Source organism: Micropterus salmoides, unplaced genomic scaffold (assembly GCF_014851395.1).
Source record: "Micropterus salmoides isolate LMB-PRFRI ecotype aquatic unplaced genomic scaffold, ASM1485139v1 Ms_hic_scaffold_20, whole genome shotgun sequence".
NCBI lineage: Eukaryota > Metazoa > Chordata > Actinopteri > Centrarchiformes > Centrarchidae > Micropterus > Micropterus salmoides.
The window spans coordinates 16,095,517-16,114,172 of record NW_024041151.1 but is presented as its reverse complement, the minus strand read 5'-3'; the positions used below and the strand labels follow the sequence as shown (position 1 = coordinate 16,114,172).

General features: G+C 39.7%; 1 protein-coding gene across 2 annotated transcripts; it reads right to left on the bottom strand.

Annotated features, from left to right (window-relative positions):
* Nucleotides 1-782: 782 nt before the first annotated feature.
* arvcfa (ARVCF delta catenin family member a) lies at nucleotides 783-18,050 on the bottom strand. 2 transcript variants are annotated; one of them, XM_038732968.1, is made up of 16 exons: nucleotides 17,843-18,050; nucleotides 14,009-14,185; nucleotides 12,085-12,701; nucleotides 9,834-10,312; nucleotides 9,563-9,746; nucleotides 9,354-9,471; nucleotides 8,521-8,689; nucleotides 7,537-7,554; nucleotides 7,325-7,396; nucleotides 6,261-6,388; nucleotides 5,260-5,410; nucleotides 4,991-5,183; nucleotides 4,326-4,437; nucleotides 3,754-3,841; nucleotides 1,975-2,051; nucleotides 783-1,748 (listed from the first exon to the last, which is right to left on the bottom strand). In XM_038732968.1, the coding sequence occupies exons 1-16, from the start codon at nucleotides 17,861-17,863 to the stop codon at nucleotides 1,656-1,658; spliced, it is 2,697 nt and encodes an 898-aa protein (XP_038588896.1). In that variant the 5' UTR covers nucleotides 17,864-18,050; the 3' UTR covers nucleotides 783-1,655. The 2 variants fall into 2 exon arrangements, with proteins under 2 accessions (XP_038588896.1, XP_038588897.1); XM_038732969.1 differs by lacking the exon at nucleotides 7,325-7,396.
* Nucleotides 18,051-18,656: the final 606 nt, after the last annotated feature.

Below are 18,656 nucleotides of genomic sequence, written 5' to 3'. Positions count from 1 at the left end.
CAACAAACTGAACATATAATGGGGGTAGACAAAGTAATCTGAACAATTTCTGAAAAATCATAATTTACCTCTAAAGTAATTATAACACTATTGCAATTACAGCTGTAGAGTTGGGTCATTTTATAGTGAGTGGCATGCCAAATAACTACATATTTGTTATACCTTTATCATTGTGTAAAGGATATCCAACATATTTACCTGTTTGTTAGTTTCAACTTGCTGGTGTGTTTCCCAGACTCTTCCCCTTGAATAACAAAAATCGTCAGTGTTTTTGGCTCCCAAAGTTTGGCACAGATTCACCTCTTTGGAGCTCTGTTTGGAGGCTAGTGGATTGAAAACTTCTATATTATTGTACTAATTGCCAGACTTATTTTGTAGCTGATAAATGCTGCTAACTGGCATTGTGCCTAAAATAACCCATCTTTGTAGTTTGTAGTGTTTGTGATTAAGCCAATAAATCCTTGAACAGGGGATGTTTATCATGTTGTATCCTGTGTACCCTGTGTAGTGTGATTAGTAGAAATTAGCCCTGGCTGCAAACATATCAGACAACAACACAGATGCTTAACATTTTCAGTTTGACCATGACAAAGTAAAAGGCACTGTCTATAATGATAATTGCTGAACTTGATTTTTCAATCTATTAATTTAAGCTTGTTCGGAGCACATAAAAGTGGGGTTATTTAACCAGGGTGGGTGCTGTTTAATGTAAGTACCCACTAAGAAATTAGAGACTGAATTACATTCAGTCTGGAATACAAAAAGAGAATACAAGTAAAATGAGAAATTATGCACATAATTTATTTTCATTTTTCATTCAACATCGCAATGCAAAAAGGACCACTGCCAAGCAGAGTTGTATTGAATGTAGGATCACTTACCTGTATTGGCTAATACACATCAATCACTTTTAATTAATAACATGGGTATTACAATAAATATTACAATATAAATACCTTAATTTAGAATATTAACAGTCCTTTGTTACACATTTACAATCCCTTTTCCATGTCATGAAACAAATGGAATACAGAGAGTTTGCTAATGATTGCACAGTTTAGTCTGATGTTAAGTTTGTCAAGAATAAACTGATTTCCAAACAATTTGGATGATTTTGATGAGGCCAACAATAGCCCTAATCCTAATAATCTCAAACACTGATCAAAAATATTTTTTTAAATTATTTTATATCAGAATCTTCTGAAGCCCAGAACCCACGGGGATGGACAACAACAGATCTACATGTCACTTTAATAGCTTGACAAACTAGAAGTATAATAAATTACCTCATTATTATTTAAATATTTCAAATTGTACATGTTATATATTCTTTGGAGTCATGATTCACCACAGTTTGCATATTTAGGCTATTTCAGATGTCATACATAGTCAGTCCATCATGAGTTTCAGATGAACAGTCAACCTATATCCTCCTAAATTACAAAATCCACCAAATCTATTTCCAAATAACCTCCATAATAAATACATGTAAATGTTTGGCACATTATTTCCTGTAAACCAAGGAAATTATTAGGAAGGGGAAATTATTTTTTAGGTTTTCTTTACAAGAATGATCAAATGGCACAAATCTGTATTTCACCAATGTAAAGTGTCTCTACAGGATTTAACTGGCTTTACTGGCCGTGATGTCATGTTTACACCCAGGAGTCCAGTGGTGGAGGTTTGTTATCCATGAGGCCCACTGCAGGCCTGCCAGCTCTGATGAAGTGTTTTCTCTCACTTATCGCCTAGGTCAAGAAATATGCAAACAGCTGGTGTTAGTCAATTTTGCATGAAAAACACTGCCAGTTATAAACACTAGTCACAAGAGAGTAATCCTGTAAAACAAAATTATTACCATATATACCAGGGAGAGGAATTCGGTTTAAAGTAAATGAGGCCACATGAAAAACATATTTTATGTTCTGTCAAATATTTTTTGGATGCATTCAGTACATTTAAATGGCAGATTACCTGGAGAGCGTCTCTTTCCACAACAGGCGCTTTTCCATCTCCAATTCTATCATTTGGCTCTAAAGTGGAATAAACATCTGCAAGGGGAAATTATAATCATATGAGCAGTACACAGTATGGCTAAGATGTAGCAAATGGGAAGTCTTGGAAATACTTGAAGAGAGAAAAAGAACAGATGTGACTAAATTTGTGAGGAGATGTCAACCACACACCTGTTGTAGCCTGCTTTTGGAAATTGTGAGTTCAATAATTTTAGAATTAAACAATCGCCTCTTAAAGATTCTCTCATAAAATGGTTCAATAAGGAACCCCAAATCAAAGAACATTTTGCCACAAAAAAGGTTCATTATTTGAACATGCCAGTTCGCTAGATTTAAGGCAAGATGTTTGCTAGCCAATTAGCTAACCTTGTAACTACCTCACATTAACCATCAACTGACCATTTTAAGTTCCCTGTAATAATGTATGTAAATATAATTTAAATAAACTAGGTGGGTCACCAAGCAGCATACATATATGGTAGATACAGCTTATTTCAGTTTTTATAATTTGTTTCAAGCTTGGCTAACATTAATGCTAGTTAACCATGCCAATAAGATAGCAAAGCTGGATGCTATGTGGGTTATTCCTCATTTTACTAATCTCTTTCCACATAACTTTACCTAATTTATCTAACGCTGCATTTAAACATATAATAATTTTAAGTTATAGCATATAAATGAAAGACCTGGACACATAACATTAGTCGGGGTTGACAAAACTCCTCTAACTATTCAATAAATATGGCTCAATATAAGCCTTTTCTTTGTGTCCATGTCTTTGTGTCCTTGTTTCTTAGACTACTACTACTAGGCTACTCTACTACTGCCACTCTTGCAAGATGAAGTTGCACTGTGTAAATGAAACCATTTCAAATCACTGTAAAACAATAAAATTACAAATATGCTCTTTCTTTTTCTGCTGTGTACAGCAGTCCATCAATCCAGAAACCAAAAGTAATGTTTCACAACAGACTTCTTTAAAGAAGCTATGAAAAAAGCAGCAAAGAACAAATTAATGTTTGGCATTTTTGCTTGAAAAATGACTTTAACAATGAATCAATTATAAAAATGGTTGAGCATGTCTTTATGTTTTTAATTTATTTGCATTTAATTAATAATTTGGTAGTTCTATGTTGAACTAGGGGTGCCATGTAGAACTTTAAATGGTTTGATATAGAACCACTGGAGTTGAGAGTGTATCCTCCACTCCAACCTAACCTGATACATACATAGGGTGTGCACCTATTGCCCTTTTAAGTAAAACAAATTTCACTTAAAAGGGTACATCTATTCATTTAGACCGAAACACCAAAGAGAGAAACAGGCAAATGCAATGAAATAATTCATTGAAATTAGTTCACACCTATTCCCCCCAAATTCATATTTCAAAGGGTGGGAAGCTAGAGGTTGCTCTTGACATGGGAAACTGGGTGCCCTTTTGGAATTCAAATGAAATGTGACTGGTGATGCGTGAGCCTGCTCTGCCTCTGGGAGAGACTGTTCAGGCTAATAAGCCTGTCTGTGCACTGATAACCTTGGCAGCACATCATTGGTTTAAGGCTATGTTTCAGAAGACTATGGTCTGGGACTGCAAATGCCCATTTCGTTGTCCCTGACATGACAAGAACCACAGTATGTTTAAAAGCATTTTTGTTCTCTGAACTAGAGGGCACTTTTCTCATTTAGATGATGGTTTAATAACATTTTGCCGACAGAATGCATACAATGATTTGCCGACCTTGGTTTTTGTCCATGAGAGGCAAGGTGATGTCATCGCTGCCTTGCTTTCCACTCTTAGATTTTTTAGTCACTCCGGTAGTTGTTGGCTTTGTAAAAAACAAAAAGGATTATGTTCACTGGATGAGAAACAGAATTCTATGCTTTCCTGTTGTTCTAGGTTTATAAAAAGGCATTACATTGGTTTTGACTAAAATGACTTGTATTGAGTCTTGGACAGTAACACACTTTTTATTTTCAGAAGACTATAAAAATAAAATAACTTAATAATAACTAAATGTATTGATCTTCTGGGTTAAGATCATGCCCAGAAGTCAATGTCCCCACTTTTCTTTTTATCTGACAAAACACAGATTTCACAGTTGAACATATGTTATAATTTCATAATATCTTTCCTTATCCGTATCAAGTTCTCAACTCATATTACTACTACCAGGAATAAAGCAGTTTGTATGGTCATGCCACATCAAAATAAAAGCTGTGTCACTCTTAAAACCGTTATGTAGTTCATTATCCATGCTGACTTTGTCCATGGTCTTAGGTTTTCAATGGCCTGGAAATAGAAACAAATACCTTAAAGTGGCTCTTGTTCCAACCAGCCTTGTTCAGAGTGTTTCTCAGGTCCTTGTAGGCCCATATTGTCTGGAGCACGTGGGAAGCTGCCTTGGTCTCCCGTGCTGATTGGCTGGCAACGAATCATTAGACATTGTGGTAAATGACAGAGGACATCTCTGAGACAAAACTGAATCCATTTCCGATCACCCTGCGATATGATGATATGATATAATATCAAGGCTTTTTCACAAGGCAGTATATTAGGCATTTGCAGCAACACATATTATAAAACCAAAGTTTCCTATATCTTGTTTCAATCTTATTTTGAAAAAAAACGACAATATCTGAGACTTTTACTTTTCAATTTACAGCCTGGGTGTCTAGCAAGCTGTACTACATTACATACATTTAGCTGATGCTTTTATATAAAGCGACTTATAATTGCTATGTATGTCAGAGGTTACATGCCTCTGGAGCAACTAAGTGTCTTGCTCAGGGACACATTGGTGTCTCACATTGGATTCAAACCTGGGTCTCTCACACCAAAGTCTTATTCACTGCCCCATCACCACGCCACTATTATAATTTTCTTTACTTTTTATTGTTTAGTTAAGCTTGGGATGTATTTAGACATTTTTGTAAAGGTATTAAGTTTACAATTTAGCTGAAAGACATTTCAGTACCTTGACTTGTTGATGGCCACCAGTTTCTGCACAGCATGACCCTGTATGAGCGCTCGGGCATTCTCTGGGCTATCTGTGATGATCTCATGGATAGTGTTCAGAATAGACACCACCGTATCTCCCTCAAGATTCTTTGCTGGGTACTGCTGCCCACATGGCAAATTACCGACAAGGTCCCTCAAAGCATAGTTCCCTGTAACAACAGAGAGACCAAGTTAGTGTGCAGGTGTAGAGCTATGAGCATGTGGATGAGAGTTACAAGCCTGTACCTATTAGGTCTTTATTTCTTCTGTCCATTGCCAGGTTGCGAAGAGCAATAGCCACAGCTCGCACCACTTTGTCCACATCTGAGCGCAGCAGCTCCACCAGAATAGGCAGCCCTTTCTCTTTTCTAACTGTGGCACGGATGTAGCTGGACCACTACAAGCATACACAAAAAGGATTAACAGCCTTAGTATTTTTGGGAGTATATGTGAGATTTTGCTCTTGGGGCCACTCTTCATATCTTAACTACCCACTCTTTTCTCCACCTTTACAATACCACTTATATCACCACAAGTACCTTATAAAAATACATCGGCAAATATGCCATTAAGTACCAATAAGAACCAAGTTCTACTCTCTTCTGCTCACTTGTGTATGACTCAACTGGATTTGAAAATCGAAGGAGTTTAAAACTCCTTTAATCTGAGCGTGGCCTTAGGTTTGATCTTAAATTATAGTGACATTCATGGCACAGTATATCTTGGCAAAGCACATTATTTGACAGGCCTGTGGAGCCACATAGCTGTAAAAGTGATTTTTGATCATGCGGGCTGGTGAAGTAAATCTAGAGTCCAGTTGGATTAAGATGACTAACCCCACATCTCCTTCCTTCTGCACATTGATGCAGCCTCAGAGACATAACCCAACCAGCCAAGGAAAAAGCTTTGGGCATGTAAGGACCTGAGGAGGTTGTCTTGTTTGATTCTACCCAGACTTAAGGGTAAATCCATCACCAAATTGAACTGATGTGTGTTATTTATTTACGGTTGAGCTCTATTTTAAGTCCTTAAACTGATAAGCAGAGAGAGATGGTGATGATGTCGTCTAGAGAAAAATCCTGGATCTGCCCTTAAGACAATGTATAAGGACATTAGGACACTATGCCAGCAGGGGTGGTGATCTACCTTATAGAGACCATTTTGATGTTTGGGGTATACTCCACACTCATAACACCTGTGTAAAGTCATGAGTGTAAGAAATAACCAGCAACTATTCCATCACTCACAGCCCAGTGTCCCGCAGCGAGGTTTTGGAGTGCTCCTGCAGCCGCCTCCAGGGTGTTGTGGTTGTGACTGCAGGTGAGAAGAGAGAGATAAAGCCTCACCACCTCTGGCTGGTACAGCAGCTCCAACCCTTTAACAGAAAGGCAGAGAAAGTCTTTCAAGCTGTGGCAAGTGCTTGCATGATCATCAGTGGCTAAAGACTTGATGGTATAGTTATCAGTGTCAATAATTAGCTCTAACACACCATAAAATACGTTGTTCCAAAATTTCTTCTATCTAGGTTAGTTTAGTTGAGAAGGCAGGTCAGTAGAAAAACTCTACGCAAGAAAATTACAACTGTGTCAGACTCCTGCAGAGGTTTTTAGTACTGAGCCAGTGAAGGCTGCTATAGACGGCTGACAAGTAGTATCGAGCTGACCCAGGACCGTAACATGCTTGTCATTGTGATTTGCATTCACTGGCTGGAGTGTGGGAGGCATTAGGCTTAGTTCTGATGTCTGTTCTAACAGCAGAGAGATCCACATATACAGTATTCAGCGCTACTGTAGAATTTTTTCCCCACAGTTTCTAAATACAGAATGCATTCATGGCTCAATACAGCCATACGGCTATACAAAAGATAAAGATAGTTTAGCAGTGCCGACAATATATCAGCCTATATCAATGGTTCATGCAGTATCTTGAGCAAATTCCAGTGCCTGCAGATGAAACGTTTCTCCTCTAGATTTTGCCAGATAAATGTTTTGTCAGTCTTTTGTTATTTTGATTTAGAAATGAAACTTTCCTCAAGCGGTGCTGATATGTGGCTTTGTATTTAAATCCTCTTTCAGACCATTCCTATGGCATGCATACAAAGCAAACAACATAACACAAAGCAGGTACTGATGCTTGATTATAGTGCTGTATGATAATGATATATGATGGAAGCACTTAATAATGTATTAATCTAATAGCAATAAGCCTATTTCAAAATGTAACTTTAAGTCATACTGCAATCAGTATTTGTTTTAAATTTCAAAATGTAATGTTTTATGTGACATTGAAACTATGTTCTTCAAGGATATACCTTTCATTTGTTCTGTACGTTTTGGTAAATCCAATGTACCGTATTTTCTGTCCATAAATCCATTTTTCCAACCTGTACATCACAGATACATACATGCACACAAACACAAACACCAGTATTCATTACATCAGTAACAGATAATGTCAGCAAATGCAGTATTGAATCACAATATTACTGGCGTGAAATTATTTAATAGTAACGAGCAGACTGACCTTGACTGAACCACTCCTCTGATGAATACGGTTTCGAAGGGAAAAGAAGAAAGAACAACACCAAAGATTAGATTATGCTGGAAAAGGACACAGCAGCAGAAAACACAGAGCTCCTCTGTGTGGTGAGACACTGTGGAACTGACAGTATCAGGTTAATGTCAGGCATTGGTCAATTTAGTTGAATGGTTATCATTGATGAAAATTAACTAAACCTCTTGTTTCTCCATTAAGTTGTTCCCTACATTACTGCTGCAGCCCATTATTTACTATATATCAGCTATAATTCACTTGTTGCATACAGTATATGGGTTAAGCATCACTACCCGAAGTTTTTGCTTGTTGCATCAGTTGCATGGTGTAAAAAGCAGATAACTGATGTAACAAGCTTTTTCAATTTTGGAACCTGGCACTCCTCCTGCAGTGCAAAATATATCATCAGTTCCTGCATGTGTAGGGTTATGAAATATTCAGACTCTCATTGGCATAAAAAGGGGGCCGGAAATGTGAAACTCATGCTTGAAGCCAAGACAAATTAAAGTAAATGAACATTTTCAAACTGAGAAAATGGTTGGTTTACAGAGACGCTACTAAGTGTAAATTAAGAAAGCAGATCCTATTGAAAACAAAAAAAGTGTATGTGGAGTTGTATGGGAGGAGAGGGCGAAGCACAAAAACAAAGAATACGTTTTCATTCACAAACTGTAAAACCTTGATGAAAAAAATGAAAACATCAGTGCATCTACTTGTTGTTGTTTGAGCTGCAGAAACTGTGCTATTTTAAGCCCCTTTCAGATGCAAATCTCAAATAGAGTTTCAGTTTGTTACAGATATGTCTCAGATTCTGAGCAAATGAACCAACCTGAGAAATGGAATGATATTTTATAAACATCAGAGACAAAAATCTGTGAGTTCAATAAGAGCAACTCAAACTGAAATAACTAATAATGATTACTGGGATGTCATCACGTATGATGACCTACCAACCTTTGGGTCTTTTCCCTCCAAAAAGATCAGGATCATTCTTCTTCTTTTGTTGCCCTACTGACCTCATCAGATGATTGGCATGGGGTTCCTGAAATCGCTCCGTTCCTGGTATTTCTTTGTGAACATGATAGGACAGGTTTCGCAGGATGCAGACGCAGTTCTCCACTGACTAAATGGAGGACAGTGACAAAGATGATGTAGAGAAATGTCACAGACTTAAGTAAATCTTATCCACACTTTGATTATTTGGTGATTTGCAGTAAATCTCTGAATCAAATGCAAGTGTGTACAGGCTATTAACTTATTCTAAATCAGTGGAGTATGAGAAAGAAGTCTCAGTGGATTTATGTCAGTTAGAAGTGGACACATAATAGAAACTGACTATTTCAGAAAAATAACTCACTTGACTGTCTGTGCCTTTCAAGCCAAATTCAAATCATCTATTACATCATAGCAACAATTACCAAAGTGACTGTCTCCTAGTGAAAAGTTGCTACACATTTTTAAGTACTATAGAGCATTAAACCAGACCTTAATGACAATTACAACCTAATGCAAAAGTAATATCTCCTAACTGAAAGCCACTGTAAATAGGATTTAAAAATGTCTGACTTTGGCGCCCCCCAATGGCAGCATCAAAAGACACTGTGGTAGAGAGCAATGCATGCTAATGGAACACCTCCCCCTCCAGCCCACGGATTCAGGGCCACTGTGATGAACAGGCTGAGAGCAACAAAAACTGATGCTATAGGAATGTGAAATTTGCCATAATCAAATTTTACACATAGTGGCTTTAATAAATAATCAAGTCTCAGTGTGATGATTTCACCGACCTTATTGTCAGTGTCCTTGTTGACAACAGCTGACTGAAGGGCATGAAGGAGCGCATCCACCAGGCCCTCACACTCCCTCAACCTCTGTCGAGCCTCCGCCCCATCTGAGCTGACGTTCCTGCAGAAACAACTTTTTTAGCAAAGCTGCGAGACCTTGGTCCAGTATAAGTCCACTTTGGTAGCTGTTCCCTGACAGCAGCCAAGGTTACCTCAGACATCCAGAGGTGTTCTTGAAGACTGTGGTCCATTCAGCACTCAGCAGTTTGGAGGGGGCAGCTGAGTCTCTCCTCCAGCCTGAGTGGGGGATGATGATCTCATCCGTCAGCGTTTGAAGCCCGTTGTTGATGACCATCATCTTCAGCGGCTCGTGTGAGGAGAGGTTCCACAGAGTGCCTGCAGGGGAAAGAATACAAAAGCTGTAGAAATAAAATAAAGAGTTGCAGTTTATGGCTCGAGGAGGACTCTGGAATCAAGCTGTACCTGTGACCAATTCTTTGACTTCCATGCTGCTAGACTTCCTTAGCAGTCTGACTAAAGCTTCGATGCCATCACAGTTCTTGATGGCCATTTTGTTACTGTGGTCTTTTCCGTAGGATATGTTGCGCAAAGCACCACAGGCCTTGCGGTGGACCTCAGCTTTGGGGTGGTCCAATAACTCCACCAAGATCGGCACCCCGTTCAGCTGCCGCACCTCCTGCTTGATGCGGTCGTTCTCATAACACAGGTGCTGCAAATAGGCCGCAGCATTGGACTTGACCGGGTCCATTGGGTGGCTGAGCATTGAGATCACCTCATGTAGGTTGGGGTCTCTCCAGCGCGGGTCTCTGCGGATGCTGTCCAGGCTGACCATGCTGCTGCGTTTGTGGGGGAACTGCAGGGTCTGTGCTCGGCACATGGCCTGGAAGAAAGGATTCAGGTTGCCCTCCAGCTGGGCCATGAAAGCGTCGTCGTAGCCACCTCTGAAGAGACAGAGACAGTCATGCATATATGTTGGGATCATGTCTTAATCAACATTTTGGGAAACTAATTACACTTACACTTAACAGAGATAAACAGTACATCTAATTATCAGCAAGAAAGTGAACAAGTGTAATTCCCAAAATGTTTATTCCTTTTATATTCAACAGGTTGAGTCGGATATCTGAGGTTATAGGCTGGGCTTCATTGAGTTTAACAGCGTGAGTAAGTTGCTTGTATCTTTTGTAAACACCTCTGTCACTTTATATGGGCTAAGGAAAAGCTTCTGGCAGGCAATAACAGGTGAAACCTCCTTATTTATCGACTTTGCAGCAGGCTGCCATTCCTGATTGATACCAGCTGTTACTTAACTGCTGTCCATCTGTCTTTCTATTGTCCAGGCTGACTTACAAGAACAGGATGAGGTGGCAACTACTGGGTGTAGCTACAAAGTTCAATACATTGTATATTAATACTATATATATATATATAGCTAAGATCCTGTGGGACTTCCAGACTGACAAACTGATGATGGCTAACCAACCAGACATCATGTTGATCGACAAACAGCAGAAGAAGGCTGCAGTGATAGATGTGGCGATCCCAAGCGACAGCAACATCAAGAAGAAGGAACACGAGAAGCTTGAGAAATACCAAGGGCTGAAAGAGGAGCTAGAAAAGATGTGGAAAGTAAGAACAACAGTGGTGCCAGTTGTAATCGGTGCACTGGGGGCTGTGACCCCCAAAGTGGGAGAGTGGATACAGCAGATTCCAGGTAAAACATCAGAGGTCTCTGTCCAGAAGAGTGCAGTCCTAGGAACAGCTAAGATACTGCGCAGAACCCTCAAACTCCCAGGCCTCTGGTAGAGGACCTGAGCTTGAGGATGATGACACATACCACCCTGCAAGGGGGTGAGAGGGATATTTATATATATATATAAGCAGGTCCTCTGTGATACAATTAGCCAGAGTGTTGATTTGTCCATTGTTTGAATGTGTTTGTTATTGTTGCAGTATATAGAAGTACACACAGACACTTTCTGTCTTTCATGTTTTTTTTTTGTTTGTTTCATTTGTGATTAGCCCGCTGGCAGCCCTCTGAATCTCTGCCCACATATCAGATTTTAACACAAATTGGCAGTTCAGTTAGGCAACTTTGGGACTACGCATTGAAAAACAATGACATTTAAATGTTTTTGCATTTTAGTTTTTCATTGAGTATGCATCTTTTCAATACAAGCTTTAAAAGTATATTAAATTACCGACCTTATTTTGTGTAAAATATTCCTGACATATAATAACAGTGTGTTCCTGTTTTCCTGTTATAATAACTAAACTGGTGTTAGTTAATTCTTGTTATTAATGTCAAAGGTGAGTTGGCTTTCTAGTGGCTGTAGCATTTGTTAAAGGCAATCTCATTATCAGGGAACACAGACACAGACACAGACTGAGTATCCTTTATCTTCCTTGTCTGCTTTCTGACCAAAAAACATTCAATGGGATCAGAGATTGACTTTAAAAAACAGACTCCATCCCATACCTGCTATTGAGAATCATCATTAAGTATTAAGATACATTTTAAAACTTGGTCATTTTTTTGTCTACTTTCCTATCTTTGTTACTTATTCACTTTCCCAAGGCCTTTAGTATAGGGACTGATCTGTATTTGACCCAACAGTACATTTAGGTACCATGGAAACCACAATAGTTCTTGAAACCCATTTACAGGCTCCCCTTTGGGATCCATAAAGTTATATCTATACCATCTTCTTACCTGGTTCTGGAGGGCTCCCTGAGGAGCTCCATGGTGGTAATTGGCCTGAACTGGTGGATTCCCCCCAGTGTTGGGTAACTGGCAGCTGGGTGGTCAGTCTTCATGTCCAGAGGGTTTTCTCCCCGTTCACTGAGGCCGTCTTCCTCTGTCTGACTGCTGAGGCCTGAGGGAGCATAGCTGTCCCTGAGGAAGGGTAAGGTGTAGTGCGGCCCAGGCTGGAAGTTCTTGGCAGGCCAGTAGCTGTGGAGGGTAGCGCGGGACAGGCTTCCATACCCTGCACATAAGTCAACCCCAATGCCTCTGTAGCTGTCAGGGAGGGTGTACACTCTGCTCTGCCTGTCTGGGTTCACTGGCTGAGGGTCCCCAGACTGTGGTACCAACTCAGGTTGTGGGGGTGCTGTGGTAGTGCTGTTGGTCGTTGTGGTTTGTGTAACAGACTCAGACGGTTCGATGTTTGCTTCAGGAACAGGTTGTTCGGTAGGGGTGTTTTCTTGAACCTCTGGAATCGTTGTGAGATCAGGTGTGTCTGATGTCCGGAAGTTCTCCTGCTGTATCTCCAAGGATTTCTGGGTCTCACTGGAAGTCTGTTCACCCTCTTGCTCCACGGCCTTGGACTCCTACATGGATTGATGCACCACAACTATTATCTCAGCAAAATCTAATCAGAATCTGTCTCTTTAAAATCCCATTTGTCTGAAAGGTCTGAGGTTTCCTCTTTCAGATTAAATGCTACCAAATTGGTGAATTTACAGTCAGAGCAGGAACTTTTTTGTCCTAATTTACTTGGAATAGACCAGACATGTTTCTGTTACCTACAGTGTGTGTTTATCTCTTATTTAAACTGTACAGTCCCCCCCCCGGCTCATTTTTCATAGCGATGATCAATCATCATCATACGAGCACTTCCCTGGCTTTCTGATCCACCAGTAAATAATGGATTCTTCTTTCCTGCCAAAGAATAATGAATTAACCTTGTTGACAATGAGTTTAGATTGGATTCTGATGAAACAAGTTGAGGTCCAGCCACTGTTTAGAAGCAGGGTAAATTGCAAGAAATTTGATTGTCTGGTATAGTAAATTGATTTAGATTTTTTCAGGGTTTACACAAAAAATATAACCAAATAATTAATATAAAACAAAGACACAAAAACATGTAAATATGTAGCAACTCAATGACAAAGAAGCCAGTTGCATTATCGTTCATGGTGTGATTGCCCCAGACGGCAATTTCTTTCTCTGCCTATTAGTGTAAATGAAATTGTTGAAGAGAACTTTACAGTATTTGTGATGGATGTTTTATACAGAAATGTCAGGAGACCAGACTTATAGGAGATACCTGAGGTTAAAAGGGATTGTTTTTGTGTATCTGTTGTGGATTTCGGAATCGTTTCTTTAGGATTCATTTTTTTTATATTCATGTATATATAATAGTTACTACTAATAATTTTTTTTTAAAAATGATAATTAACAGAGGAAGTTTGAAAGGATCTATGGAGTCACAGAAGTGACAAATGGCTCTCAAAGGCTGACAATTCAAGTACAACTTAAGAGATAAATGATACATTGAGTGAAATAACTCAATTTTTGATTTTGAAAAACATTAAAAAGATAATTTATTATTTTACATCAAATCAGATGTAAAACAAAATCAATCCCAAATCTCAAATCCCAAGTACATTCCCATGTGTCTTTTACTGACTCTTATTTTTTAACTCCTCACTTTCCTTATTTTGTAAATCCTAGGACACATTTTATCACAACATAGCAAAAAGCATTTTTCTAGGCTATACGTTCATAATTCAAGGAAAAACAAAAAAGAAAGCTTCTGGGGCCTTGAGACTTATAAAAACAACACCTCTGTTATAACAAACTGTAGGAAGTCAGTAGGTGGTGATAAAGTGTGACCAAACATAAAGGCATGAACCTCAGTGTCTGTCTGCTGCGGGGTGTCGGTCTCTGTAGAGCTCTCATTGGTTGAGGTCATCACAGAGGCAATGGAGGTGGGTGTGTCCAGTTCGTCATTGGTGGATGGGTTATCAAGAGTTGCCTCTTTAGCCTCCTGGGACAAAGATAGTGGAGGAGGCCCCTCTGAACTCTGCTCCTAAACCACACAGACAGAAATGAGTAAGGCACTCTCACTGATCAGCATCGCTCTGGAATCATTTGTGTATATTATGTGCATAATGATTACATTACATGCAAACAGTGAAATGATTAAGGGGTTATAACGCCATAATAGCGCACCGTGTCATTAAAGCTGTCTTCACATGATAAGGGAGCTGCACCTGCTGCTGGGTTGTGAGCATCGTCGGTGCTGAGAGCTCAACTCATTTCCACTCCATTATCTTACCATTTGTATAATTTGAAACATGAACTGTAAGATTTGTGCAGACAAATGCAAAACATACACGCTTATTTTCAAATTAGATTAATATATGTCTGGAAAATCAGAGTAGTATTAGTAGGTATTTTCTCTGTGTTCAAGTTTTTTGGTGAGCTGTGATCTTATTGGGCAATCTGTCCATAGGAAAAAAATACTGAAGTTGGTGCAAAGCAGTTTTGCCAGTGATCATGTGTAGACAGCAAAAAAACAAATACAGAGATTTTTAATAAAGGATGAGACATGAAATACACCATTTATTTAATTTAGCGGTTGCAGGGTTTCTCAGGCGTCATGAGTGCAGACTGGATGCACAATATATTAGTAAGCTAATCTTTATCAGGTAATAATGCTTAAAGTATGTTAACCTATTTGTGTAACAAGTAGAAATTATTCCTGATATAGCATCATCATTTGATTTTTGAATGCACGATTGGTTATTAATTACATGTGCAGTGGAGTGTTCTTTCAATTTGCCATGAGCCAATTAGTAGTTATCATCCGACTTTCTGTGCACTTGTTAAAACTTATGTAATGATTTCAGGGAGCAGATTTGCTCCTTTTGATATGTACAAAAACTGACAGACAACATCTTACAGGGAGGGGTTTTTTTACAGATCAGATGGCTGTGTAAAAAAAAGAAGATAAAACAACAAAAAGTAAACACAACCAGCATAGCGTTTGGTAGTAAATTAGGTCGTGGTACAGCAGAGTTTGAATCTGCACCAGGCATGTCTGTCTACAGTTTATTAAATCAACTCAACTGGTGGGAATCATACATGAAATGAAACAATATCTGTGTTGTTATCTGTATCTGTAAAAGCCAAAATAACCATTAAAATGATTGGTTATATCTTTCGCATATGCAAATACCAGCCATTACACAGACATATTTTATGCTTTAATCCCTCTAAACAGATGTTGACATTCCCCATTGTGTTATGTAAGTATGTATAAGAGGGGCCCCATTTGACAAAATACAGCAACAGATTGGATGTGAGCAGTCAGTTATTGTCATTTAAGTTATTTGGTTATCTGGTGAGACCTGATTTACCACCACTGACGCCTGAATCAATAGCCCAGCTGCTACTGTCACACGACGCGGATATTTCTGTAACTTACACTTGTTTATTTCAAGTAGAACGTAAATTCTCTGTTCTTTTTCAACTAAATGTGTTTCATTAATCAGAGTGGATTAATTATTCAGCATGTTGGTCTGAGAAAGAACCGGAGGCAATATCTGACTTTAAACTGATTTTTTTGCTGATTTTCTCACAAATTTCACATTAATTTCAACTTGTTTACAAAGATTTGCTTCGCTGCTCTAATGATCTCAATCAGTATCTGATTATCTGATACACCTTTTTTCAGTCTTGAAGGCCTTCTGATTGCAGCATTTGAATATGTGTAGCATCAAGGACAAACAATAAACAATTTCCTTGTGCAGAAAATCTATTCCACTGCGTAATTTATGAACAATTTTACTATTTGAATTGCTTATCCAGTGTCTTAATCAATTTTCATTTTAAGAAATATGACACAAATGCATATAATCTCACTTGATATGTACCACTCAAAAGCACAGCCAAAATATGGCGAATTATGTAGTGAGATAAAAAAAATAAAAATAAGCTGTTAAATCTCCCCAAACTCTCTTCTTTCTGAGGCTGCGGCATTAAACCGAACAAGTGCTGAGAACTCAACTCCACTGCATTAAATCAGGCTGCAGTGAACAGCGGACTGAATGTGGAGGGAGAGAGCTTGATTCGCTTTCCAAACATCTCACCAAACACAAGAGCCCCTCATATCCATGTACAAAATGTGTCAGAGGGATGAGGAGGTGTAAGGGTCACACAGGAGAAATTGGCAGCAGGGAGACAATCCGGGCTTGAACACCTCATGCGGAGGCCGATTGGATATTGTTAGGCAGCATTAAATGAACGTCTGGCCAAAAGACAGACAGGGTACTACTGTCCTCTACAGACAGCGTGATTAAGAATTTGGAGGACGATAATAGGCTGGACAGGGGCCTGTGTGCTGTCCCCGTCTGATTCAAGCTCCAGGGAAGGCCAGGCCTCTGTGAGTCAAAGCTAATTTAAATAACTCACTGCACCATCACTAACTAAGTGTGCTCACAGAGCCAAATAGGTCGAGATGATGATTCTAAATCTGACTTAGATTCAAAAAACAAAGTATGGTATATAGATGTTCGGTGCAGCGATGCAGGAGACAGAATGACATGATTAGCATCTTGTTCCCGTCAACTCTCAGTATTGAGGCCAGCTGCAACAGGGGTATTATTTTGGGAGACAGTCTGATCTAATGCTGAGTGAGTTCAGATTTTGGTGTCCAGCTCAAGGGTACAACATTCACAAGCCACCATTCAAACTTGTCACAAATCCATTTCAGAAAGACAAAATGATTTGGAAAAAAATGGGCACCCTCCCTTGCAACTAAATTAGTGGGGAAAAGTCATTTTGCAGTGATCAAACTTGAGGATAAATTAGCTTTAACAGGCGCTTCGTCTTCATCAAACAGTGGGACTGAAAGAGTAATGCTTCCACGAGATAATAAAACATGACATCAGCCCACTGATGTCAGAAGACATTAGTCACAACTTTGTCACAACTCATCTGCCCCCGACTATCTGTTGAATCAATGGTGCTCACATTGGTCACTATACATTTACAGAATGTGCCACTGTACACTGTTAAACAAAATGGCACTGAAATTACAAATGCATTGAAAGATTTAAGAAAATGTTTCCTGCAGGAACACCATTGTCCACTATCCAGTTCATCTGGTTTAGCCATGATTCAACCAGTCTGATCTATTTAGAGAGAATACTAATTGAATGTGAAAGCCCAGGGAAAAAATTAAAGATATTAATTCTCAAACTTTCTATTTGGAGCCTCTTTTCATTCCTGACTGTGCTCTGATCCTCAAATAGTTAAATGCTGCATGGTCAGATTTAATGGCTCCCTGATACATCATGGCAATACACTTACCAGAGTGTGTGCAGCATTTTCCCTCTGGGGGACAACCTCTACTCATAATGCAATCAAAGATTATCCCCATTATAAGCTTGCCTATGCATTTCCACACATGCACAGCCATGTGTGTGTGCAACCGTGCGCGCACACACACAACCACACGCACACTTGATGAAGATGTTAGCATCATGTCCCCATGCACACAAGGAGACTGCACCGAACAGCAGTGAGAGGCAAGGAGGTGAAGCGATAAATGCCTTGTTCATTCATCATGACAGAGGCAGAATACAACGCTGTGGAAGGCTACACTTCTCTGCAGGAAGACAAAAACAAAAAAAAAGAGGGAGGGTACAGAGCAAATAGAGCCATTCCACCACACACTTACCTCTTTCACTTCAGCAGGCATTGCCAAATCTTTTTTGCTTCCCCACAAATGATGAACAAGATGCGTCCCCCAGTGAGACGTCTGTTTCTCTGCCTCTGATGAATTTTTGCCTTGACTCTTCCTTTGAGCATTTGAGGCAGTTCAAACATGAGCAGCCATCCTTCCTTCCAGCTCTCACTAACACACGTCCGCTCTCTCTCTCTCTCCCTCTCCCTCTGCCTCCCTCTCTCACTCTCTCTGCCTCTATTTCTCTTTCCCTCACAAACACACTCTAGTCGCACCATGCACACATTTGCTCAACACAGACGTCCACACACACACACACACACACACACGCAGAGAAGCAATAAACGCTCTCTCATTTCTGCACTCCTCCTCTGATGTGTGCTGCAGTTAATGTGCGCGCTATTAGCAAGGTGCTGAATCAACTGTGTGATGCTGAGCCTGTGAATGGCTTAGGTAAGTGTAGAGCCCTGCAATCCCTGTGCTCTACCCATATTTTCTGGCAGCCTTGGTGCACAGACAGAGCACACACATGCACACACACACATCCCATTCCCTGTGGGCTCACAAGCAGATGCAGCTGGAGCCTAGAGCAGTCCGCACTAGTTCTGTCGTATGTCACCCATGTGCAGCATAATAAAGGGTGAGGGATTTGGAATGGAGGGATGGGAAGGTGCATAAACACTGTATGCAGCACCAGGTAGAGAGACGCACACTCCATACCCAACCAACAGCTTCTGCTCTGCAAACTGTACCAAACAAACCAAACCCCTTTTCACCACCAATCACTGTCTGCCCACGAATCTTCACA